The sequence below is a fragment of the Candoia aspera genome, chromosome 3 (assembly GCF_035149785.1).
Source record: "Candoia aspera isolate rCanAsp1 chromosome 3, rCanAsp1.hap2, whole genome shotgun sequence".
Classification (NCBI taxonomy): Eukaryota; Metazoa; Chordata; class Lepidosauria; order Squamata; family Boidae; genus Candoia; species Candoia aspera.
The window spans coordinates 197,407,767-197,434,593 of NC_086155.1; the positions used below are offsets into that span (position 1 = coordinate 197,407,767).

At 40.1% G+C, this 26,827-nt stretch overlaps 1 protein-coding gene across 1 annotated transcript in view; it reads left to right on the forward strand.

The window, feature by feature from the left end:
• The window catches only part of FER1L6 (fer-1 like family member 6), a 96,478-nt gene extending 75,212 nt beyond the window's left edge, over positions 1-21,266 (forward strand). Inside the window, exons 30-41 of the mRNA XM_063299650.1 lie at positions 222-353; positions 1,769-1,894; positions 3,742-3,869; positions 6,097-6,267; positions 6,515-6,675; positions 8,099-8,241; positions 9,511-9,599; positions 12,011-12,109; positions 13,703-13,944; positions 15,689-15,852; positions 18,662-18,762; positions 21,022-21,266. Of these exons, the coding sequence (XP_063155720.1) occupies positions 222-353; positions 1,769-1,894; positions 3,742-3,869; positions 6,097-6,267; positions 6,515-6,675; positions 8,099-8,241; positions 9,511-9,599; positions 12,011-12,109; positions 13,703-13,944; positions 15,689-15,852; positions 18,662-18,762; positions 21,022-21,208 (1,743 nt within the window). The 3' untranslated portion in view covers positions 21,209-21,266. The remainder of the gene's footprint in view (positions 1-221; positions 354-1,768; positions 1,895-3,741; positions 3,870-6,096; positions 6,268-6,514; positions 6,676-8,098; positions 8,242-9,510; positions 9,600-12,010; positions 12,110-13,702; positions 13,945-15,688; positions 15,853-18,661; positions 18,763-21,021) is intronic.
• The last annotated feature ends 5,561 nt before the right edge of the window (positions 21,267-26,827 follow it).

A 26,827-nucleotide genomic window follows, 5' to 3' on the forward strand; every position in this document is an offset into this window, starting at 1 on the left:
GTATAGTTTAGACTCTTGGGATAAGGTACGTAAGAAATATAAAAGAAATACAACAATAAAAGGACTTGATTCCTAAAATATAGTAGTAATAAAATAGCAAAAGCACAATTGGAACAAAAAACCCACAATGGAATACATGCAAAAAAATCAGAGTTAAATGTAAGACTTGGCCTTTTTTTTCCTCAGTGGTGAATTTTGGTCAATTTTTTTTTCCCCTCAAGGTCTATGATGGTGACTTGGAGAGCGAATTCAACAATTTTGAAGACTGGGTAAAAACTTTTGAACTCTTTCGAGGCAAAAATACTGATGAAGATCATACTGATTTTGAAGAGAGGATAGTAGGGAAATTTAAGGTATTGTTAAAGATGGACAACATGTACATGTGTGTCAAAAAATCAATGTTGTACAGAAATTCATGTTACTCGTTAGGCTGTGCAGTTCTTTCAGAGTGTGCGCAACACAAATGTAGCCCCTATCTGCAGTAGCTTGGCAGCCATGCCTTTCCCCAGAATCAAGTCAAGCACAGCTCTTTTCCACAATGATCTTTGTACATCTACTGTATATGCAAATATAGAGGTGGACAGAGAGGTATATTGGTAGATAAGCCAAGCTGCCCAAAGTATTGTAGCAAAATGAGGTCAAATATTTCGTAGCTCTTCAATGAATGACATATAATAAGGATGACTTCCAGAACAAAAGTGGGTAAGCCATATAGGTTAGAAGCTGTACTGAATAATCTGGGGAGTGTTAAGGCTGCTATAGGAGAGTGTTCACAAAGTGAATAAAGTTAAATGAAATATGGCTGAGAATTTTCCAATTTTTCCCACAGTTTTTGGAGAGGGCTGGGTTTCCTTCCTTCCTTCCTTCCTTCCTTCCTTCCTTCCTTCCTTCCTTCCTTCCTTCCTTCCTTTTCATATCTGGACTCTAATTCAGTTTAGGCTTACAGTACATTAGGTCTTAAACTATACTATTTTATGAAATACACCAGTGTTTCTCAACCTTAGCATATACAACCTTAGCATATACTATTTTATGAAATACACCAGTGTTTCTCAACCTTAGCAACTTTAAGATATGTGGACTTCAACTCCCAGAATTCCCCAGCCAGCAGGCTAGCTGAGGAATTCTGGGAGTTGAAATCCACACATCTTAAAGTTGCTGAGGTTGAGAAACACTGAAATACACCATAATCGGCACATTTTCTCATTTCATACCATGCCACTGAAATTTGGCAGGCAGTCAGAAAGCATTTTAGATGCTGCAAAAATGATATGCAGATTGTCTAATAGCTCTATCATCAAGTTATTCACAGATTCATAAAAAAGGGAGAAAAATAAGAGTTGAAGTTGTGTTTTTCTGTTAAACTAGTTAAGATTTGTAGACCTTGATCCAGCTGTCAAATAGTATCCAAGTTTTTACTTTGGCAAATGAACCAAAACATAGCATTGCCCTGTTGTCCTGGATTGTTAACTTTATAACTGTCTGACTAAGGTGAGCAACCTAACTGCTGATAAACAAATCTGAAGATCTAAACATTGACTGCAGAGCTGATACCCACATCTGTTTCATTCTTTTTAATACAAGACCTAAAATAATAACACCAAAATATTGCCAAAAATAACTTAAAATAAGACTGACCTTTACAAAAAAATGAAAGAAGAGCACCTGCATAAGATTAGGGGGGAATAATTTGCAGAATGATTATTTTTTGTCTTCATTTCCTGAGTTCATTTGATGCGAGTAATTTATGCGTGTTGTATATTGATAGGGCTGCTTCTGCTTATACAAAACTCCTGAAGACTGCTGCTCAGGAGATGGAGGTCCACTTAAAATTCTGCAAGGTCTGCCACCGAATCATTCTGTGAAAGTTCTAATCAGAGTATACGTCGTGGCAGTAAGTATTCCTCTGATGTCAGCCTTAAACTCAAGTCAAATTCTTCTTTCAAGATAGAGTAGATTCCATGGGTCCAATGTAAGAATTAGCTGCAAGATTATGAAGATGTAAAGGAACATAAAGACCAAATAACTTGCACATCTGTTCTCCCTTATAAAGTTTACTGAACAAGGGGGCTGCAAGGTATGTTCAAAAAAAGTCAAGGTGGAAGCCACAAGAGTGTGATGGAAGCTCTGCTCATTTTTATGTGTGTCACACATGAAATGCAGATAAGAATGGGTGGAATTTCAGTGGCACAGTCCTGGCTGCCATGTTGATTTTTTTTTTCCACCATAGCCTGCAGAGAGCCCTATTACTGAGTCACTTACAGACTGTAAAGGGAAAGCTTTAAGTCCCAAATAAGTTTGGTGGGGAATCTTGCCAAAGTTGTGTTGGACCTTACAAAAGAAATTAGGAACCTAGAAAGCTGCCTTATACCCAATCAGATCATTTTTCCATCCAATGCAGGACTTTTTTAGAGTGATCAGTAAAACTTTTTCAGGATTGCATTTAGATTTTTTCCACCCCTGTAAATGAATGTTCCTTTCCTGAGATATGGACTCTGGTTTACTCATCATGAAATAGGAAGTCCATGCTGTTTTCCTCTGCCCCTTCCTCCATCATTTGAATCAGTGGCTTCAGATATAAAGAAGACAAGGAAGTATATATGATTTGTGCATCTTTTTCCACCGATGTATATCCTGAAATATTATTTTCTTCTACATTTTTTTCTAACCTCATTCAGTTTGATGAATGAGAATTTGTTTTTGATTTTTTTTGTAAGTAGAAGAGAAAGTCTCATGTGTGAATTGTGGTGTTCTCACACATCTTCGGTGAAGAGAGCTGAGTGATGGGTGTGAATGTCCCATCTTTCATGGTACAATTTTGTCTCCAGTATTCCACAGCCTCCATGGCTTCCACATCTCCATTAATCCCAAAGAAAAAACATCAAGGGAGAACACCCTTCATGGGACCCTTTTTTAGATCAGGAAATGTGGGCAGCCAGGAAAGCTTTAGACCAATGTTTCTCAACCTTGGCAATTTTAAGATGTGTGGACTTCAACTCCCATGCTGGCTGGGAAATTCTGGGGGTTGAAGTCCACACATCTTAAAGTTGTCAAAATTGAGAAACACTGCTGTAGACTGATGGAGAGATGGTTCAAGAACACCACACTTACCCCTTCTGCCAGTTCTGTTAATGAATGTATTGCTCAAAATAGAAGCAAGAGGAAATTGAAAGTAATTCTCGAGCACCTGGAGAACCAGTAGGAATACAGAAGCTTCTCTCATAATGGAAAAATGTTTGAGAAAGGCAGATCTAATCCCATTTTTATTGTGAATTAGAACATTTGCATCTTACTCAGTGAGGAAATGCTGGAAATCTCTGTTTTGTATAAATTGTAGAGTTGTGAAGAGTTCAGGTCTGAAGGAGAAGAAGAGCTTCAGAGTGCACAAGGGCACTCACATAGCATCAATCAGTAACTCCTTAAAGCAACAGCAACTTTCTCTGAGATTGTATATCTGCCCTTTGCAGATGCAGCATGATCCTGGAAAAAGATATGGTACAAAGACATGTTTAACAAGTTTATTTATTTATTCTACTTGCATACTGCCAAATCAATACAGACTCATGTTGGTTGCAGGTGAGGAAGAGTAAAAGGAAGGGCCCCTTTGTGTATTATTTTGTTCTCCTTGTATGATCATTGGGTGCCCTCAAAGCTCACCTTGGTTTGTCTTTGGAAATCATATTTAATACACAGAATACCACTTATAAAAATATAAGTAATATTTTTTTCTGATTTTTGCAGGCCTTTAATCTTAGCCCAGCTGATTCTGATGGTAAATCTGATCCTTATATTGTGCTGAGATTGGGGCAAACAGAAATTAAGGATCGAGACAAGTATATCCCGAAGCAGCTAAACCCAATTTTTGGACGGTGAGTTCATTAGATGTGCATGATGTTTCATGTTTAATGAGTTAGTCCGACATCTTTCTTCCCTTACTGGGGGCAAATTGCATTTATTAAATATTGACATGTCACAGTTTGTAAGCCTTGGTTCTCAAAAATATTTGTACTGTCTAATGCATAGTTATCTGTGGGGAGAAGGCCATAATTGGCAAGATGTCAGATGGGGTGTCATATTGCAAGTCCCACCCTTCTGAATGTGCGCATGCATGTTAAAAATGGGTAGGGCTTGCATAATGACACTTCTCCTGCCTTTTTGACGATTTTGACCACACACTCTCCATGGACACAATGGTATAATCACAAAGCATTTGAATATCTCTTAAGTCGATAGTGATTCTTCTGTAATTAAAATATTTGCACTGGAATTTTGCCTATGCAACTTTCTAGATTAGAAATATGCCATGCTTACAGCACATCTGCAACACATCTGCAGAATTTTTACTTTGGTCTAGAGATTACTTTGGCCCTCTAATAGGTTAGAGGAAGAGTAAATATTAAAAATAAGAGTATAGTGACAACAGCAGGATTCATTCTTGCATTTAAATGAATGCATTCTGACCCAAGAGATTTTCCATCTCTTATGTGATTTTAATATGCTCCAATAATAATGGTAATGTGACTTTATTGACACACAAAACAGAAGGTTTTCCATGTACAGAAATGCTGTAAAATAATACTTAGGTGACAAAAAGTTAAGAGGTATGAGAGCTGGAATTCAGAGAGATGGCATAGATAATTCAATCATGTTTTCAGTAATTTTCAGTAAGAAAACAAGGGCTGGAGTGTTTCCATGTTAAATCTCCCAAAATAAAAATGTCAAATGCCTGTCAGGCTTCATAATCCCTTTCAAACCTGAAAAGTTTAATTTAGAGGCTGAAAGGTAATAATTCTCCAGGAATGACATGACTCTACATGAATCAATTCCAGACAACCTTGATTAATAAGAGCCAGTCCTGACAAGAAATGTTTACATTAACAAACACTTTGGAAAAGATATCCAAGGGAGGGGAAATGGATGTTAAGAGACCACTATTCAAAAGCAGCATTTAAATACAGTCATTAAGCTTCCAAACAATGTCCTTTGGTCTTTAGAACAGTCTTCTCCAACATGGTAGCCACCAAAGTGAACAGGATTGTAGCTCCTTGAATTCCCCAGTCACATGCTCTTCCCAAGAAGGTTAAACTATGGGGGCAGGATCAGGGCATTCCAGAAGACATACTTCCCTTTATCCAGCAGACATATTTCCCTTTATTTCATCAATTTAAAGTGCAAGCTTCTGCACTGCATTATGTTACACATATTGAACCTCAGCAGGTAGAAGCACCTGGCTAAGGTAGTCTGTATTTGATAGAGGGGTCAGGCCAGATTCTTTGGATGGAAGACCACTGGGGAATCCCAGGGCCATAGCCTAGGCTGGGAAGTTAAAAAAAAAATCCCAGAAGAAGATACTCTTGTCAAGAAAACTGCATGAATGTGTACATAAAGGTAATTCAGAGATTTTATCTGTTTGTGCTGAAAACAGAGATGTTTATAATTACTTTGCCAACTGGTGTGACTAATCCTGAAACTTTCCGCCTGTTAATTTCCATCTTATTACTTTGCTTAATTTGTTGCTAAATTTTCTGCAGCCCCATTAAACCTTGAAAGAGAGAAAGTTGAAGCAAATGACATAAACCACACCAAAGAGACCTTTGTGAATTAACCCTTCTACTTCTTTCTTATACTTTCCTTGAATGCCTCTAAGCTGCCTCTTTCTGTTGATGATTAATCATCATTTTGTGGTGATACCAGCCAAGTTTTTCCAAGAAAAATTGAAATGACTTAATTGAAGTTCACCATAAAATGAAAGACAAACTTTGAAAGCACTTCAATTCTTCTCCATCTTGTCTAGAAGCTGGTTTCCAGGATCTTCTCCCCATCTGACTGGCCATCGTCCCTGACTAAACACACTTACTTCTTTTCCCGTAGGATCACTTGGGAAAACTACACCTAATATAATTCTTCACATGAACTTACATTGTTAGCTAATATGATAACATGATTAAGACAAAATCTATTTCCACTCTACACCACTAATGACCTGTCTTGCTTTTAGTGAGTTTTGTTCTCTATTAAGTATGCTTAGGATTGCAGTCCAATAATTATTGAGTTTGATAATTTGATAATTATAATTTTTTAATATTTTTGCATTAGGTCATTTGAAATTCAGGCAACTTTCCCTAAAGAATCCTTGCTTTCAGTCTTGATCTATGACTATGATTTGATTGGTTCAGATGACCTCATTGGAGAAACTAAAATTGATCTGGAAAACCGTTTCTACAGCAGACACAGAGCTACTTGTGGATTGCAAGCCCAATATGAAATGTAAGGTCCTTTCAGGACATACAGTCTATAAGTAACCGATGGATAAGGAGACTGTGCAGATTCAGAAACTTCTACAAGAAACTAGAGGTTGCTGAGTGGTAGATATTTATTAAAGTTTTGTAGAACTTGGCAAAACTAATTTTGACACTGTAGTGGACTACCATCTGAAATAAGTATCCTTCCAAAATTTTCTCCTCTCCTCCTCTCCTCTCCTCTCCAAAATCCTCTCCTCTCCTTGAATTTGTAGTGAAGGATACAATGCCTGGAGAGATGCAATCAAACCAACTGAAATCTTGGGCAAGTTATGCAAAGATAACAGACTGAATGGGCCGATCATGCAACCTGGAAAGATACAAATAGAGAACAAGATCTTTACAGGGCAAACGGTATTCCAGGAAGATGAATGTGGTAACTATGCTGGCACAGTATTAATTATTACCAATATCAACAGTACCCATAGTGTATCCCCAACGGACCAATGTTTTTGTCACTGTGTAAAAGTATCAGGCGGTGCTGCCCTATTACTCTTACTCTTACTGTTTATTAATAATATGTATTACCAGTTAGCTGCAGACCTAACCAATGGTGGCTGATCTGAAAAGCTAAGCAGGGACAGACTGGGTTAGTACTTTTATCAGAAACCATCAGAAATCCTAGGATTGCAACTAGGAAATAGAAAACATATCTCAGAGGAAGTCGGTGGTAAACCAGCCTCACCCTGCTGACATGGAAGACAGCATGGATATGTCAGTGAAGTAACCAGGAGACAAGCTAAACTTTAAATGCATGCATGCATACTGTACATACTATTTTTTCCATAAGGAAAATCATTCATTTTCCAGTCATCTAGAGTAAAGGTGGAATTTAACATGGGTCAAAATAAATCTGATCTACCTGGTTATTTTAAAGGAAAGGACCAAGCCACTCGTTTATGTTGGTATCCCAGTTTTTTCTCTTTTACTTGTCTTAGGTTAACAGAAACTAATAAAAATATCTGGTTTTTAAAAATAAAAAGGCAAATCCTTTAACAATTCTTTCTAGGCAATATCTTCAATTTAACTGTTTAACTGTTACTAGGGTTAATATATGCCACGTGGCATAGGAACATTATCTATATCTATCTATCTATCTATCTATCACATTTATATAGCCACCGATCTCACATAATGACTCTGGATGCCGTACACAATAAAAGAATCCAGATAGATCAAAACCGATGAAAAACACAACCAAATAAATTAAAAAGATAAAAAAAAAATGATGAAAAAAGCATGACTAGAAATATACATATAAAGGGATATGAAAACATTCATTGCTTTCAAAGCATGCAGCTATGGATACATACTGCACTTTATGCAAATGATAATCCTGTTTCTAGGAACTGATCTCCATAACCTGATCTTTTGATAGGTTATAGAGAATAATAATTATCTAGATATATTGTTTGTATTGTTCCATGGGATATTCTTATTCCCAACAGTTGGTCATCTGCCTCTGCATTTGAAAAATAAAGTCTTCCTAGAAACTAATTCAGCTCCTGGTGATTTCATAGACATGTCTGTGAAGTTTTTTTTTGGCAACGGTATGGAAAGAGTTTACCACTGCCATCTTCTGAGATGTTTTCTACTTCCTACAGCCCTGGATGTCTGCATCTAAGTACTTAGAAGGCCTAACTCTGCTTCACTTCCAGGCTGCCACCTGCTGAGACCCTCTTTGTTGTAAGGAGATTTTAATTACCTGCTTTGTTAACTGATGCAATTACATTCATCCATACATTAACCTACTAACTCAGCTCTGCCTGTTCATTTTTGTGCTGCCCTTCCTTGTTCAGAGGAGCCGGTAGAATCACACGAACACCTTGCTCTGAAAGTTTTACGTTCCTGGAATAAAATTCCAGGGGTTGGATGTAAGCTGGTGCCTGAACACATTGAGACAAGGCCTCTCTATCACAAAGATAAACCTGGCATGGAACAGGTAAATGTTGCTGGATCTTAGATAGATGGCAAAAAAGAAGCTTTGCAGATCTTGGTCTTGTTTTATTACTTCCATCCCAACTTTCAATAGTAGAGAATATATGTAGCTCAGGGTTCAACTGTTGGGTTCTTGGTATTCTCTGAGCTTGGTTGTTTTCCTGCAGATGTTTTGTTACCAGGTAAATAGAAGATTGGCAGAATGCATCCATGAACATCAACTGTCAGTCAAAAGAAATGGTGAAAAATCCTTAATCTCTCAACACATAGACCAATTAAACCATAATTTCAACCAGGAAACTGCTAACATTTAAGATCAAGCCAAATCCAAAAATGCTAGAGTATTCCCGGAAGCTTGGCATTCTGAGAAATCAGCCATCAGTAGATGTGTAGATATAAACCCTATCTATGTACCATTTAAAAGATACAGCCCAAAGTCAAGAAAGGAAACAAACAGCTTGGAGCACATTCTCCTCACCACAAACACCCAGATAAGCAGGAACCAGCGCCTGATAAATAATCAGGGAAGAAACAATAGGAACAAAGAACCATCGAGGAGAAAATTACACCCCAACAAGATTGGCGGGGCAAGCTGGTATACATAACGTCACTCTCCCATGCACTGAGGATGTCACCTAGCTTGGTAATGAAACATTTGCAGGAAAACACTCAAGCTCAGAGAACACACGAATCCAACACCTCAACTTTCCTCCACGGAAGTTAACAGTGTTACAGAGTTGGAGTTTGGATTGTGCTTGAATTGTGAAAATAAACTGATTCACTGGAGGAAAAGTGAGCAAACTTTTCTCTGACAAGGGCTGTGTTCCTTCAGGGATAGCCTGTTGGAATCATACACTAATGATGGTTGGCTGAAGCAGGAAGAGATGGGGCCAGAGTGAAGGCCATTAGTCCTCTTTCTGGCATCCTTTTGTCCTCCCTTTCTGAAATCCCCTTTTCTTTCTTTTATTCTCTTTCTGGCTCCCTCTTCTCAATCGTTTGAAGCCAAAGACCATAAGGAGATAAAAAGCTCTTAACACAGATTAGACTCAGTCACTTACAAGGGCGCTCTAGAAATGAGGTCAAGAGACTCATGAAATAAGGGGAAGTGCCAGAGGTTTGAGACCACCAGGCTTGAGACTCCTGCAGAGAGGACGTACAAAGGCAATTCTTCCCAGATCCTTGTGGGGAGACGGGTGGAGGTTGAACAGAATGATATTATTTCTTGGCTAGTTCAGAATCTTATTCTCTGCCTTGTATGTTTTCTTTTCTAAAGGGTCGTGTGCAGATGTGGGTGGACATATTTCCTAAAGATATGCCTCTTCCAGGCCCTCCTGTTGATATTTCACCTAGAAAGCCCAAAGGGTAATTTATGACACACACATTTCTTCTTCATCTGCAAGTATACATTTGCTAATGTCCTGCATCTTTCATAAGATAGCATTGCCTATTATGAAAAAGTAAGGACTCCCTCAAGCTGAGCTGGTCCCCTTGTGATTACAGCGGCACATCCATGTAGTGTTTGTGATGACAATATGAAAGGGGTTTACCTTTACAGGTAGTCCTCACTTAATGACCATTCATTTAGTGATAGTTCAGATTTACGACGGTGCTGAAAAAACTACTTACAGCTGGTGCTCACACTTATGACTGTTGCAGCATCCTTGTGGTCACATTATCATGACTGATATAGCCGCTGAGATGGGCGGCTGTAGAAATCAAATAAATAAAATAAAAATTTGGGCACTTCACAACTGGTTTGCATGTATGACCATTGCAGCATCCCTTGGTCACATGATCATCATTTTTGACTTTCCCCGCTAGGTTTTGGCAAGCAAAATCAATGGGGAACTATGTGATTTGCTTAACGACCGCAGTATCCGCTTAACAACTGCAGCGATTCGCTTAATGACCACAGTGATTCGCTTAATGACTGCCACAAAAATGTTGTTAAATTGGGTCAGATTCACTTAATGACTGCTTTGCTTAGCAACTAAAATTCTGGTCTCAATTGTGGTCGTTAAGTGAGGACTACCTGTACTGCTTTGGAGGATTCTCATATTTACTTCTGAATCCTAGATTTGCTCTCACGTTCAAGTACAAATCAACCTTTGCATTTTTTAAGAGCAGAAAAGGTTAGTTAAATAGCCCCTTGGCCAGTAGGAAATTCCAGTTTTGACTGGGACCTGAATGTCCTTTTCATTTTAAAAATGTCTCCCTTCCACTTTCTATCCATCAATTGCACTTGCTGCCCTTAATTGGCATTGTTTGGTGCTCCCTCTGACAGAATTGCTTGAAGATTTCCTGCATTGTTAAGAGGACTTTTGTTAAAAAAGACTTTATAGCGTATAATTTGCACCAAAGGTTTTTATCTAAATTCAGAATTTTTGAGCAAGCAAGAGCTATATTTAATAATGCAAAAATATTGTATACCCGAGCCATAACCAATAGTTCATAGTGTTTCAAACTACGCTGGAGTGAATTTAAGCACTCAGATATATCATGTTCCTTAAGTAGAACCTATGTGAAACTAAGCATCACCTGTTATCCAACAAAAGTGATATTTTCACGGTGGCTCAAAGAAACATTGAGAAAACCCTAAAAGATGTTAACTCCTTTGAGTGCTATTTATTCATTTCCATTTTTCCCCCCTATTTGCTCTTGCTTTGCAAGACATTTTTTTGTTTAGTCAAGGTTACCGTCTTCCTCCTGGTGATCCCAGGTCAACAGGACAGGAAGCACACACTGAATGTGATGCCAGCAGGATACTGTGTCGATGCTTAGATCTGGCACCATCACTGTTTAGAGCGTGAGCAATGCTGGCTGAAGAGCTGGAACGCATGATCATCATAGTTAATGAAAAATCAGGCATGTCAGAGAAAGTAAACATGACCTGTTTGGTCAAAGCTTTCTCAACAGGCCAAGACTTTTTAAAGGGATATTTTGAAAAATCATACAAAAGGCAGAGTGTTGAAGAAAGTGCATTAAAATGTTTGTGACATTTCTTCCACCTGCCCCATACACTCCAAATGATCATAACAAGGGGTCGGGTGGGGAGTCTTGTTCAAAAACACCCCTATTTCAAAAGAATCTGTCCGTCCACTAATTCTACAGGCATAAACTGATCCATGCTAGGAGCTGTAATTTTAAGAGGAATCTTTTCCAGCAGAGGAATTGGGAACCTTTCAGATGGTGTTGGATTCCAACTTCCATTAGCCCCCCACAACATAGCTAGGTATTAAGGATGATGGGAGTTGTAGTCTAACAGCGCCTGAAGGGCTACCACTCATCCGTTTTGTACATTTCTGAACAGTACTCTACAAACTACAGTTTCCAGGATTCTCTGGAGAAAAGACCCTAACAATTACACTGGTATAAAACCAGTACTGTATAGTTGTAATAGGCAAGAGCTGAGACCTCTAGTCCCATTCCAACATGGCCAATGAAAAGGCAAGATGAGCTGGGAGTTGAAGTCCTACATGAGGACAGTATTTATCTTGTATGTGAATGTGCTTACAAGATTTAAGTCATCTCATTCCAGCAGTTAACCATGAAGATGATTTATGGAAACATTAATAGCAAAGGGGTATTAAACCCAGTTTCTCAAAAACACTTTTTTGTCTGTCAAAATAATGGAATAGGGAATATTGGGGACTTCCTTCAAACATATGACCAGAGTGATGGATTACAGATTACCAAAAGCATTCTTCCTGAGTGACTTTATATTCCATTTACATTTGATTTTTCCCAATTTGTTTTCTCTCCCTCCTCCTCAGCTACGAACTAAGAGTCATAATCTGGAATACCGAAGATGTCATTCTGGAGGATGAGAATATCTTCACAGGACAAAAATCAAGCGATATCTATGTAAAAGGGTATGTCTACTTAGGCATGGCCTGCAGATCACTTCAATTATTTAACATTAGGGGAATTAATTCCTGGTCAAAGCCATTCATCAAAATGGAGTCCCTGCCAGGTTTGTTGGGAGCATAGCATTTTGCAGCATGGCAACTGGGTGTTTTACAGCAATAGCTCATTGGAAATTCAGCCTCCACCTCGAATTCAGAAGGCATAGAACTGGTATGCATCGAAAATGAATTTCCATTTCTAGGACTAAAATTCAAAATTCAGAAGTAACAGAGAATTCATATGTAGTCTCAGAATTTAAGAAGTATAGGCAGTTGCAGATAATTAATCAATTTAAACTGCTGAGCTGCCGATCGGAAGGTCGGCGGTTCGAAACCGTGCGGCGGGGTGAGCTCCCGTTGCTAGTCCCAGCTCCTGCTCACCTAGCAGTTCGAAAACATGCCAATGTGAGTAGATCAATAGGTACCGCTTCGGCGGGAAGGTAACGGCGTTCCGTGTCGTCATGCTAGCCACATGACCCGGAAGTGTCCTATGGACAACGTCAGCTCTAAGGCTTAGAAACGGAGATGAGCACCGCCCCCTAGAGTCGGACATGACTGGACTTTACGTCAAGGGAAACCTTTACCTTTACCTATACTTCTATCACCCAAACATTTATAAACAGGTTAAAGTTTCCTTTGAGTTCTGCTTACCTCTATCCAGACACATTTGTTTAGTTTCTTTTGCAAATCTATGGAAGTGGTTTTTCCATTGCTTTTGTTCAGGATTTTAAAAAGTTTTCTGTGCCTATAGCCCAGAAGTTACAAAGTTAAATCAACAAAATAAATACAAACCAACACATACACTTTAAAAAGTGTAGTTAAAAGTCACTTTAAATGAATGTGATGTTTAAGAAGCAAGGTTAAAGGAAAAAAAAATGCTGGTAGCCCTTTGAGGTCAATCAGGTCAAGAAACAGACAGGGATTCCAGGAATGCTACTTTATTGATCTAGGAGATATGAACAGAATCTTGAAAGCCTATCCAAAACCTTCATTGCCCCTTTGTAAGGACAACGCTGTCAAGATGGGGCTGTTCCTAGTATTTTTCTCACACTTCCTATAGTCCAATGGCTGAGTACCTGTTTCTTTTCTACCAACCCCTTTTCAAGCCCAGAGCTAAATGTTTTTAGAATGGCAAGTAACATGGCCACAGGTAAGTCAAGATCAAAACTCTGGCTGCTGCATTCAATATTATTAGGAACTACTGTGGCTAGACTATTTCAGTCCAGGAAGGAATCTAGTTGGTGCACAAGCCAAAGCTAACATGGAAGTCATGAGCTGATTCCTAGGAGCATCACAAAGGTACTACCTTCGAAGAAGATCCAACTTGATTAGAATCTGTTGAAGGTGCCCAGTCACGTAGGGCTTTAAAGATCAAAAACAGCATTTTGAATTGGACTTGGAAGCTGATAGGAAGCCATTCAGAGCATGGAAAACAGAAGTCATGTGCTCATGTCAGCTCTACCCCCTAACAACCATCCTAAGATATTTTGTTTTGACACCAATTGTTGGACTACTTTGTGGATCACACATTCCCATTTCATGTTTTCATCCTCCCTACAGGTGGTTGAAAGGCCTTGAAGAGGATAAACAGGAGACCGATGTCCATTACAACTCCTTGACAGGAGAAGGGAATTTCAACTGGCGCTTTGTGTACCCATTCCACTATCTCCCGCCTGAGAAACAAATGGTTGTCTGTAAGAGAGAGAACATATTTTCCTTGGAAAAGACAGAACGCAAAATGCCTCCAGTACTGGTCCTCCAAGTGTGGGACTTTGAAAGGCTGTCTTCTGATGACTTTCTGGGTAAGGAGGGCTGGGGCATTGTACTGAGCACAAAGGTTACAGGTCTTCTATCTCCAACATCCTCCAGGACCTGGATAATATCCAGGAGCAGAATATTCTCATGAAACCCCATATCCTCTTCAAAGCTCCACCCCTTCCACCTGCCAGCAATTTTTCCTTTGCTCAGAAACAGGAAGGAACCCATTGCTCCCACTCCCTGTCTGAGTAGGAGAAAGTGTTCCTGTCTCTGAGCAGGTAGCTTCCTGAGTGAAGGAAAACTCTCCTTGCAGAAGAAGGAAGATAGCCATCAACCCCTTCCTCCTTTTGGGTGGAAGAGCAGAATCAAGAGGGGTGAGACATTCCAGGCTGGAAGTGGGTGGTGGTGGTGGAGAGGTTTCAGCCCAAGGTTTTACCTCCTGGTTGAAGCCTTGATCTATTCAGTCCAGGGTCAGTGCAGAGCTACTCAACCTAACATCATGAAAGTCTGCACATGGTTCCTAAAGACTGCAGAAATGTTTACCAAATTCTTATTACCAGAGTGACAGAAGAAAAAAATTACTGAACACAGGGCCAGAGAATATCATGTTAACTATAATTAAATTTAAATCCAAATGAAATTACTTTTTAGTATTGGCCTCACCCCTTATTTTATGTAGTTTGGCCACAGACATATCACATAACTGTGGGCCTTGATTTAGAAAAGGCTGCTTCCCTCCAAGGCTGGAGTCACTAAACTGAGAGCCAGTGTGGGACGGTGGTTAAGGTGCTGGACTAGAAACTGGGAGACTGCGAGTTCTAGTCCTCCCTTAGGCATGGAAGTGGAGGGTGACTTGGGGCCAGTCACTCTCTCTTAGCCCAACCCAACTCACATATTATAGGGAATTTAGGAGGCAGGAACATTATGTACACCATCTGGAGTTGAAAAATTAAGCTGGGATATAAATCTAATAATAAATTAAAAGCTAGCTAGGTTGCCTCCTTAATTCTTTGTGATGTTGCACCTGTCAGAAGATAGCAGCTACTACATGGGGGAAACATGGAGGATGGCAGTGGAATATCAAAATGGGGAACCTCTTAGTTAACCTCAGTAACCCACCCCAGCTCAGGCTTACTGGGTTTTTTTGGAGGGGGTGGTGAGGGAGTTGCTTTCCAAGTTTCTTTTAAAGTAATAAAAGCTGGGTTTTTCTGTAACAAGACAACCCAATACATTCATACACAGGCAGCACTTGTTGGATGAGACAGCATATATTAGCCTTCATGCCGAGTAATGGCTAATTCATGTAAACAGTCAGGAAGAAGTTCAATTTTTTAAAAAAAAATCATCTAGGAAAGTTCTGTAGTGCATGGAATCCAGACTGCTACACAATGGATGGATAGCAAAACATGACTGAACTGTGATGCAAAATAGGGTGCTGCGGTATATATACTGTGGTAGAATGCTTATCCGTTTATCTTGTTGTGGTCCATATTAAGTGGGTTGTGGCTTTCCAGGATTTCAGACAGAAATCTGAGTCCCATCTGAACTTGGGATCTTCTCAATGGATGAAGGATGGAGAAGGTCATTCTAACTTATTTTTACAGGTGACTTCTGTAAACACATCACCCAAGCGTTTTCTTCTCTAATCACTCTAACAACGATAGACATTTTAAATAGGTTATACTCTTCTGAAGTGTGTGGAGCTTAGCCAAAAGCTGGCTAAGCTGGAAAAGTTACATGGCCCATTAAGTCTTGGATTAACATAGCATTCTACTCTACGCCCGCCAGGCTCTCTTGAAATGAACTTGAACGGCTTTCCTCGAGCAGCCAAATCCGCCAAGCGTTGTGACATAAGCATGGCAATGGACACCACTGAGGAGAACAAGATGTCCATATTTCAGCAGAAGCGGGTCAGAGGCTGGTGGCCTTTTATCAAAACTGGAGAGCTCACGGTAAAACTGACCAACAAAAAACCGTCAAGATTCAAATGTCTTACTGGTGAAAAGCATTCCACACATGATAAATCCAAATGCTTTGGGGATGTTTCAGACCTCAGCCTTTTTTTTTCCCCTTCTTAATGTATTTCTTTCTGCATCATCCCAGGTTCAGTATTACAAGAATTGCAGTCCCCTCATTTTCTGGGGCTTTGGTTCCACATAGACTGGTTATAGCGATGTCCTGTGGGATGTATTGTACACATTATAATGATATTGACAGCAGAGAAGGGGCCACCTTCTCTGGAGCACTGTGGTGCCCTGGTAGCTATAACCGTTTCTCCAGTCACCATCACCACCACATACACATATCCCAGGGCTTTCTCCAGTTTCCTTTTGCTTGTTGGGACACTACAAGGCAGTTGTACATCTTGGTATGGTAGCTAGAGATAATGTCTCACCAAGAGTAATAAAGAAACATTTCCCGATGCTTATTTTAGATGCCAATGCTAATATGCTGGGGTGTTGTCAGACCTTCAAGGTAGGCCAGGTCAAAAAATCTGGCAGATGGCAGGTAGGCTCTTTATTGGACTAAAGTAGAATAACCAAATCTTGAAAGCCTGTCCAGGTTTCTCTCTGTCTCATACCAAGCAACAGGATTATTTTGAGTTTCTTTATTGCACTGCTCTCTTCCACATTACCTTTTTTTTTCAAGTACCCCACTTAATGTTTCACTCATACCTTCCCTACCCTCAAGGCCAACTCAGTTTCTTTACAGGTACACAGTGACTGAGTGCTGAACCAGGCTAGGAAAAAAGGGAACTTGACCTTAACAACATGAGAAAGTTTTGTAAACTTTACAAAGTGCAATTGCCCAGATTCATTGCACTGATTTTGACTTAGCACGCTGAAACAGTCCTGGCTGAAAGGATGATCTGACCTAAAGCATGGATAAGTCCCATAGGTTGGGTTTAGATTACAATTCACTCTGTTTTAAAATCTCACTAACTGATTTCTCACAACATCCTAAGCTTGGACAGTTTGGGTTAGTTTGTGGTGAACCCAGCCCATTGGGTAACAATTCACTGTATTGTGCAAACTCTGAAAAAAGAGTAAATTCAGAAGGTTAATCCGGTTAACCTGTATTAATTCAGCCACTGACATTTTATATAACCCTGGTTTCAGTGATCTGATTAAGATCATTACTGCCTCTACTCAGCACTGACTATATTTCAATTACAAGAAAAGGATTATAGCAGATGAGACAGCCATAATTAATCCAGAAGCATTGTGCTACTGAGGCACAGCAAGAGCTTGAAAGAAAATGTCATTTCCTGAGGCATCCTTCCTATATAATTCCCACCCAGTCTCACTGCAAGCAGATATAATAGGGTATTATGGCCAGGAATGTGTAGTTCTGCACATTGGCAAACCTGCCAGGGGATTGGAAGAGGCTGAACTGCTGAATATTAAAACCAGAACATCATCCCTTTACATCAAAGACCTGGGTTGGTGGAATAGCAGAAACCAGGAACTAACCAGGTGATAAAACCACAGACTGCTAGAAAGTGGGAATTGTAGTACTTCGCCTAAAGAGAGAAAGTTCCAGATAGCAGATCAGCACTTTTTCCCAAGAATTGATAGTCCTATTCACTTTCCAGCTTAGCTTCTGAAACCTCATCATCTGAGATATAAACCTAAAGCCACAAGCTATTAACCACATCCTTTTAATACCGCTGTAACCAGATAATGTATTTTAAGGAGTCTGAGCACTGAATGCACTGCATACATCTGAAATTTGCATTGATGGTGCAACAAATGTAAGATTTGGGAGGCCATCTTCAGGCATGCAGCAAATCATGGAGGGCTCAAACTGGATAGGGAAGAGAGCTGAAAACTCAGTCCATCCCCTACTGGCCTCAGTGTGTTGCTGGCAGATCTGAAGTGGAGCCATGCTGGTGTTCTGGTGAACATTTGGAATCTCTCTGTGGGATCTGGAAGCCTACTAAAGAAAAGATGCCTAATATTCACTAGAACACCAGCATAGGTCAGTACTCCTATGAGTAACCTCCACTTTTACTCTATACCCTCCACCAAGTATGAACATGATGGCTGGGATCACCGTGATGAGAAGTAGTGTGGAAACCACACTTGGGGAGGCAGGGGAGAAAGTCACCCAGAGTCTGTGGGAGTGAGTGGCTATAATAAATGCTAATTAATTATTATAATAAAATTTTCTGATGACAGTAGCCAAACTGTATGTATGTATGTATGTATTTAAATTTGTTGGCCACCCAACTCCAGCAGACTCTGGAAAAGCCCTTGTAGATATCATTGTTATAATAGCAGTGCATTTTTTTTTCTTTTTGTGATTTATTCTGTTACTCTTTTTATTAAGTAAATAAAGCATACACATGTGTGCGCACAAACATTTCGTTTTTGTGGTGTGGCAAAAGGACTGCTGTGGTGGCAGCACTTTTCCACTTTTCTCCTGTCTCAGGAATGGGAGGAAGGCACATCACTGGGACTGTGGGGAAGAGACCCCCTCTTTCGTACATCTAGCTACCAGAAGTAAGGTCTCCCTATCTCTGTGGGGAAAATAGGAAGCAGGGGTATTAGGCATGTTTGCCACCTTGAGTTATATATAGAAAGGCAAAGATATTATTATTATTATTATTATTCCATATAATTTAATTTTTATTTGGCCATTCTGTAGACTTTCTAGCAGGACATCTGAATGAACTGGTCAAAGGCGCGAATGACTAAAGCATTCATTATGGGATGCTTAAATACTTTGAACAAAAGGTTCGTTTTCTTTTCAATCTAGGGCAAAGTGGAAGCTGAATTTCATTTAGTCACAGCTGAGGAAGCTGAAAAAAATCCAGTTGGCAAAGCTCGGAAGGAGCCAGAACCTTTGGAAAAACCCAAGTAAGTAACACTTCATCCCTGTTTTATTATAGCTGGACAGGTGAGAAAATTCAGCCGATTTCATGTCCATCCTCAAGCCTCCCATCCTCAAAGGTTGTCCTTGGCAAAGTGGCACTTCTTATAATGTATTTATCAGTCACAAAATGCTAAATCAGCATCAATGAGAAACAAGGCCATTACTTACTGTGATCTATTATTTAATCTCCTCATCGGGACATTAGAATGATGGCTATTTTCCAAGAGTGCTGATCATCTGCCTTACATTTAGCTTCATTTGTGTGACTATCACTTGGAAAGACCCCAGGATTTGTTTCACAATGCTAATAGGAAAGTGAGCAGATTTACAGGAACAGCTCGGCAAGCAGGAGAAAGAGTGGTTATCCACATTTATTAATTTCCAATATGAACATCCCTGTTCAGGCATTCTGAAGCTCTTTCTTCCCATCCTGGCTGTAGGATCCAAAAAATAAGCTCAGCTAGGGGAAATGTATTAGGTGTGTTTGGCAACAAGTTTACATAAATAGAATCTATATTCTCAGATGGAGTGTATCCACTTCTGAATCACATGCAGCAGATGAATTGTAGGGCTTGTTGAGTTAGCTACTGTTAATACAGGAACTGTTTTTACATGATCAGGCCCCACCCACGTTGCATTAGTAATGTCAGTTTATAGGAGCGACATAGAATGAGAATGGCCATGGTGATACTTCAATTTGTGTCACTGTTGTTTATTTATTAACATCTTAACCTGCCTCAGTCTTCAAGGACCACAAGAAGAAGCCAATGCAAGAATAAATACACAGAAATAGAATAATACCAAAAGCAAATATGGCAATAACCAGTTCACATCAGCATGCCTGGCTGCAATGATTCATCACAGCCATGTTTTTGCAAGCTTCTGGAAGGCTGTAAGAGTGGGAGACGAGCTGCTCCAGAGAACCGGAGCTCCCAAAGAGAATGTCCACTTTGGGGTCCCTCCTACCATTCTTCATGGTAGGCAGGACCTTCAAGCAGGCATTCCCCATCTGTTTGGATTGGGCAGGCAAATTCATTTAGGATAGGGCATCAGATAATCAGGCCCTAAGCCATGCAATGATTTATAGATAGTAACCAGCACCTTGAACTGCACTTGGAAACAAACCAGTAGCCCATGCAGTTATGAGACTGTCCCGTCAGCATGCAGGCGGCTGCATTTTGCACCAGGTAAAGTTTCCGGGTAGTCTTCAAGGGCTATCCTGTGTAGAGGGAATTACAGTAATCCACTAGGGCATCAGCAACCATTATCTCTGCTCCATGTGATGATGCAGTGTGAGATCCAGCTACAGGTAATCCTTGCTTAACAACCATTTGTTTAGTGATGGTTCGGACTTACAACAGTGCTGAAAAAAACAACTTATGACTGGTCCTCACACTTAAAACCATTGCAGTGTCTCCATGGTCACCTGATCATGATTTGGGCACTTGGCAACTGGTTTGTATTTATGACCATTGCAGCGTCCTGTGGTCATGTGATGCCAATTTCAACCTTCCTGGCTGGCTTCTGGCAAGCAAAATCAATGAGGAACCATGTGATTTGCTTAACCATGTGGTTTGCTTAACACTCGTGGTGATTCACTTAACAACCACTGCAAAAAGGTCATAAAATCAGGTCAGATTCGCTTAATGACCACTTTGCTTAGCAACCAAAATTCTGGTCCCAATTGTGGTCATTAAGCAAGGACTACCTGAATACTAAAGAGGTATACCACCATGGTAATAATGGGTGAACTGATAATAAATTTCAACTCATAGCTTCTATTTTCCAGTGCACAGAATAATTATTTCATTGTGTAATTTTTCTCCCCATCAACTAACTGCTTGGTATAATTTTGTAGCTAGGAGATTTAATGCATGCAATACTGCAGCATGATATTGTGAGATATATGTACTCAGGTCCACAGACCAATCACAATGTATTTCTTTAATTAATATTTCAGAGAAAATATTACTTATATTTACCGTACAAAATTAATGCATCAAGCAAGTAAGGTAATGTGTAGAAGAAAATGGCAATCAATTTGAACATTTAATATAATTCATATAATAAATTGTCCATGGGGCTTGACTTTTGGTACACCTTGTGTGTGTGTGTGTGTGCATACACACACACACACACACAATTTTCAGCTAAAGATTGGGATGTTGATATACTCACTTTTTACACATTCATGTTTCTAGCAATACTACAATGTTTTCTCTTCATTTCTCTCTCTTTTCTAGCCGGCCTGACACATCCTTCTCCTGGTTTGTGAATCCTTTCAAGTGTTTGTATCATCTGATCTGGAGAAATTACAAGAAATACATCATTATTGGGCTAATCCTAATTATCTTAGTTATCTTCTTAGTACTCTTCATCTACACACTTCCTGGAGCCATCAGTCGTAGGATTGTCGTAGGGCATGCTTAGAAAGAATCCCTCAACCAGGCCGCTTAGTAAAACCAAAGTAAATAAAGAGTTGAATTTATTTCTGGCTCAGCAGTGGTGTTCTTTCAAACTGCAGTAAAACTACTCTTTTTTCTTCAAAATGTTCCTGGGCTGTGGAACTTATGAGAGATCCATTTTTAATTTGCAAGAACTCTTGCTTCACTCTGACTCCTGGGCTTCATCTTAGCAGGCTTCTAAAGGGGGCTTGACAGCTTTGCAGCTCCTCCTCATAGAAACCACTAGGATTTTTTTGTGCAGGGCCTACAACCAGAAAGATGCACACAACATGAATGGAAAGAGGTGTGGAATGGAGGCTGAGGTTCTGTGGCAGCTCATGGCAAAGCTGTGCTTGTTTGTTCCTTGTTCTTAGCTTTGAGCAATTGGCAGAAGAGAAGACAATTGCAGGCCATCTTCAAATTGCTTTTGAGGAACTGAGGAGTGGAAGCAGTGGTGGTGTGGAAATTGCTTTAGTTTTGCCCTTGTTTTCTTCCTATTTCTCACATGTTACATCAAGGCTGAGCTATCTGGTTACACTGCCCTCATTTGTCCTCTGTTGTTAAAGCTTCGTCAGACTTGAAATTTTTCACATCAGCTTTCTCAGATCATTTTTTCAGTTATTCATTTTTCTCCTTCTGCATGAAATGAGCTCAAGTGAATTATTTCATCTTTTCCACAGGGTGCCAACTGATCTCTGATTGTTTCATCAGAAATAGGATGCTTTCTTTTTAAAAAAATGTAAGTTAGGTAGACAGCTAATCTCAGGCTAAATCCTGGTGAAGTTACTGTTCCTGACTTAAGGATGAATCCATTAAACAAGGAAATCTGGCTTTATTAACCCTTTGAGGAAGGATTTGGAGTTACCAAGTTTTTAACAGTTGCCTTTAAATCACAGAAATTAAGTGGTGAGATTTTGTCCGTTCTTTTTCTCCAAGCTAGGGAAATTTTACCTTCCCAAGAAAAGAAACCAGAAACAAGGACTACCTCTATTAATCAAGACTAGTAGCAGTTTTTGTTCTAGCTCCTGGGAGACAATTCCACTCAGTTTCCATTGTGACTTCTCAAATGCTCCCCAATATCTCTAAACCATTTTGACAACAGCCCATACTTGTCCTCATGGCATCTGCCAAGAACTTGTGAGCTAATCAGTGCTCCCTCCTGCTTAACACTAGCACAGTGCCAAAACTGGCATGCCAGCTGTTGCACCCATCCCTGTTTTTGTTTGTTAATTACTTATGCAGTGAAGAAAACAAGCAGGCATCTTGAGCTATAGCTAGAAAACCAGCCTGTGCAGATACACAGGGCTGTGGTGCTGGCTTAGGACGGGGACAGAGAGGAGCCAAAGAATGGGGTGGAGCGCTGGGAAAATTATTTCCCCTGGGAAAAACAGGACAGCCCCAAGTTCCGTGGAGCTCCAGTGTTGCAGGATGAGAAACAAGAGAGAAATGATTTGCCTTAAACTGCAACTGAGCCAAAAGTAAATTGCATCAGCTGCTCTGCAGCAAATTACAGCATTTGGTCACAGGGGCACAGCCTTAATACAGCGGTTGGATTGAAGCCCTGTGTGGAAGAAGTTAAATCTTGGGACCAAAGCACAAAGGATGTAAAATATGAATAAGCTAGTCTACTACTACTGTTATCATTTAAATATCAGCATCATGAATTGCCATTCTCAATCCTTCTCTCAGCAATTGCCCAAGGACTGGTATTGAAATTATATTTAAGATGCCTGTATGTCTTTTGCTTGGCTCTTTCTGTCTGGGAATAAAGCAAACGGATAGATGTGACTCTGGAGGGTTTGGGGGGTTTTGTTTTCTATTTTTGATTCTCCCAATTGCGGCAACTTCATAGAAATCCATCTTTATCTATTTTAATCGTTCACTGAAGTCTGGTTACCGTTACCTCATGGGGGTTGAAATAAGCTGGTGCTCAGCAATAGAGGTTTTTTACTGGGCCCCCTCCAGCAAAAAAAACCCAAAAAACAAGTAGATTTAAATTTCAACACTTACCTATAGTCATGGCTGTCAGCCAACATAATGTCTATGTTTGCACAACATGCTTACATGCACAGTCACCTAACCATGGAGTCCTTGGTGCTCTCTGAGCCTTGTTGTTTTCCTGCAGACGTTTCATTGCCCCGCTAGGCAACATCTTCAGTGCAAAGAGTCTTTGCAGTGAAGATGTTGCCTAGTCTGGCAATGAAACATCTGCAAGAAAACAACAAGGCTCAAAGAGCACCAAGGACTCCACAGTTCAACCCTGAGCTACAAATATTCGCTTCGATTGGTATCACCTAACCGTGGTTTACAAAATTAAGTCAATTTGGGGGGTCTGCATAACACATTGAATCATGAACTAACCACAGGGGTGGGCTTTACACAACATGCTTAGCTACTTTGTGGTTGCCATATTATGCGAAGCTAGCCACTGGATGTATCCATTCACCTATGGACGATCTGAGCAGATACACCCTCTTGCACTTTCTGCATCAGGAATCTTCTGGTCCAACTGCCTCTTCTCCTTCCTATTGTTTTATTCATTCTCTCATCAGGCTATAATTACAAAATATTGGTTGTGCCAATCAGATCCAGAGGGAATAAGCAAAATGGGCATTGGACAGCGGGGAGAGGTGAGAGGAGAGCGGTGACTTGCTGCCGTGAACCAGGATCAGATACTGTAGTCAGAACTTCTGGAGGAAGAACCTTCACCAGTAGGTGGTGGTGTCTCTTTAGCTTAGACTGGCTTGCAAGAACTTTCAATCTTCCCAAACTGGTAACCTCTAGGTGGGTCCTACTACATCTTCCATCACCCCAGTTTCTCTTGCACATAGGGCCCTTTTTCAAGCCTTCAGTCCAGGCAAGTAATTCAAACTACAATCCTGTTTGCAATCAACTCCACAAATATTTGAGGAGAGCTTTCTCCTGTCTTGCTCCCAGAAATGGAATACGCTGTCCATGGAGTTAACATTTGGCTTCCACACCCTCCTTCATTCGTACAATTGAGAGACTCTTGGTAGTTTACAATCATGCCAATAAAATGTCCATGGTACAAATATATATTAAATAAATGGTTATTAAAAGCAAAGGAGAGCCAGTTTTGTGTAGCGGTCAAAGGCACTGGGCTAGAAATCAGGAGCCCATGAGTCCAGCCTTAGACATGAAAGCAGCTGGGTGACTTTGGGCCAGTCATTCTCTTTCAGCTCTAGGAAGAAGAGAAGGGCAAACCACTTGCAAAAAGTGTGGTCAAGAAAACTGCAGGGACTTGTCAAGGCAGTTGCCAGGAATCAAGATTGACTCAAGACAACAAAAAACCTCACAATCATGAAAAAAACCCAGAATAATAGAAACAACAACAGAAGAAAATAGATGGCATCATTTTACATTCAAACTCTCCATAACAATTCTGGTTTTAGTAATTTCCTGAAACCTAATAAAGTAGGACCAACTCAGATGTCAGGGGACAAAGCCTTGCAGAGCACTGGTGCCACAACAGAGAAACAAGGTCTGTGGGCCTCTGCACTCCTTACCTCACTGAAATGGAGGACTACGAGATTCTCCCAGAAGCTCCACATCAGGCAGGTCAAAACTTTCCTCTTTTTTTTTGTGCCTTTGAGCCAGTTGCTGTTAAATGCTTTTATGACATTTTAAAAAGATTTGCCTCTCCTAGTTCTTAACTCTGCTAATAAATTCATTTATATGTATTTTTTTACCATGCTTTACCTTTCTCTTTTTAATTTTTTTCTGTTTTTATTCTTTAATAATTTTATAGCTATTGTAAATCAATCAGTCAATGCTTTTAGCAATATGAGACAGTGTTACGGTGACAGAAAGGTATCTTCCTCCCTCCCTCCCTATTTTCTCATCTTATTCTTCTTAATGAGAGAAAGAATTAATGTATCATTTCCATGGCTAGATCTTTTCCCTTCTATTCTAGGGACCCAGCAGAGGAATGGGAAGGCTTAAGAACATACCAAACCAAAATAATCCTTGATCTGCCCTCTGAAAATGCCATTGGAGTAGTGCGGACAAACTAGAAGGCCGATGTTTCTTCACCAGCAATGGGATCACTTCAAAAAGTAGACTCTCTCTGACTAAAAGCAGACCAATCTTTCCACCCTACCACCCCTGGGACATCCATCCAGGAAACACTACATTTGCAACCGAGAAAAGAAATATTAACACTGCTTGTAAAAAGTAATTTTCCCTTCGCTTCAATGCCAGGTCAGCAGAGATTCAAAGAGATGCTGCATCAGCTTGAAACTTTGGACAAGTTGTTGTTTATCGATGCCTTCGAAGCTGTATTAATTGAAGTGCTTGATCTGTCAACTTCCAAATGTTTCAATACCTGCTGAGTTTTAAAAGTTCACCAGTATTTCAGTGGGAAAAACACCTCTTGAATCATCTTAATTCCTCCTGAGTTAAAAGCAGCCAAGACAAGTGCAGAATAAAATAGCTAATGTTATTATATTCTTTGGTTTACTAGCTTATTCAAATTCCATGGTCTAAAAAAAACCTATCTAGTAGGATTTTTTTATATATATACAGTATATTTATTAGCTCTTGCTGCCAAGAATTTACATTTAGTGACACTGCTTCTGTGGACCTCCATTAATATAAAATATATTTCTTCTATTGCTGAAGGAATATACTCATTATTATTTCTTTGAGGGGCATTCAGCCAAGCTCTAATGGTAGGATGCAAGTCAAAGGCTAAAATATTATTATGTTTACAACTACATTAAGAGTTCAACTGCTACAGAGATAAACAGGATAGAATAAGGTTCAGATAATGAAATTCAATATACACCTGGAAGAAATAATTTCCATTCCCCAAATAACTACATTGAAAGGAAAGCATCATCTCAGATTTACTGGGAATACAATAAAGGAGGCAGAAGAAATTGTTTGTTTCTATCTTTTGGGAGGGAGTGCTATTGTAAATAGCAGGTTAACTTTCCTTTGAGTAATAATGACAGTGATGCTAAGGTTGCGTGATTAATCACAGGAGCTAAATGTTTGATGGCTGGGCTCAGAAATGGGACAAGAAGAATCACATTTGCCTCATAAATATGCCTAACAGCCAGTTTGTTCTAGTGGTTAAGGCAACAGGCTAGAAACCAGGAAACAGAGTTCTAGTCCCGCCTGAGGCATAAAAGCCGGCTGGGTGACCTCGGGCCAGTCCCTCTCTCAGCCCACGAGCCAATCAGGCGTAGTAGGAGAGCTCTAGTCTCGCCTTAGGCATGAAAGCCAGCTGGGTGACCTTGGGCCGGTCCCTCTCTCTCAGCCCTAGAGCCAATCAGACATGGTGTGAGAGTTCTAGTCCCGCCTTAGGCGTGAAAGCCGGCTGGGTGACCTTGGGCCAGTCCCTCTCTCTCAGCCCAAGAGCCAATCAGGCATGGTATGAGAGTTCCAGTCCCGCCTTAGGCGTGAAGGCCGGCTGGGTGACCTCGGGCCAGTCCCTCTCTCTCAGCCCAAGTCACCTCACAGGGTTGTTGTGGGGAAAAGAGGAGGAGGAAGGAGTATTTAGGTATGTTCGCCACCTTGAGTTATTTATGAAAATAATAAAGGCAGGATATAAAATAAATACAAATAAAATAAAAAATAA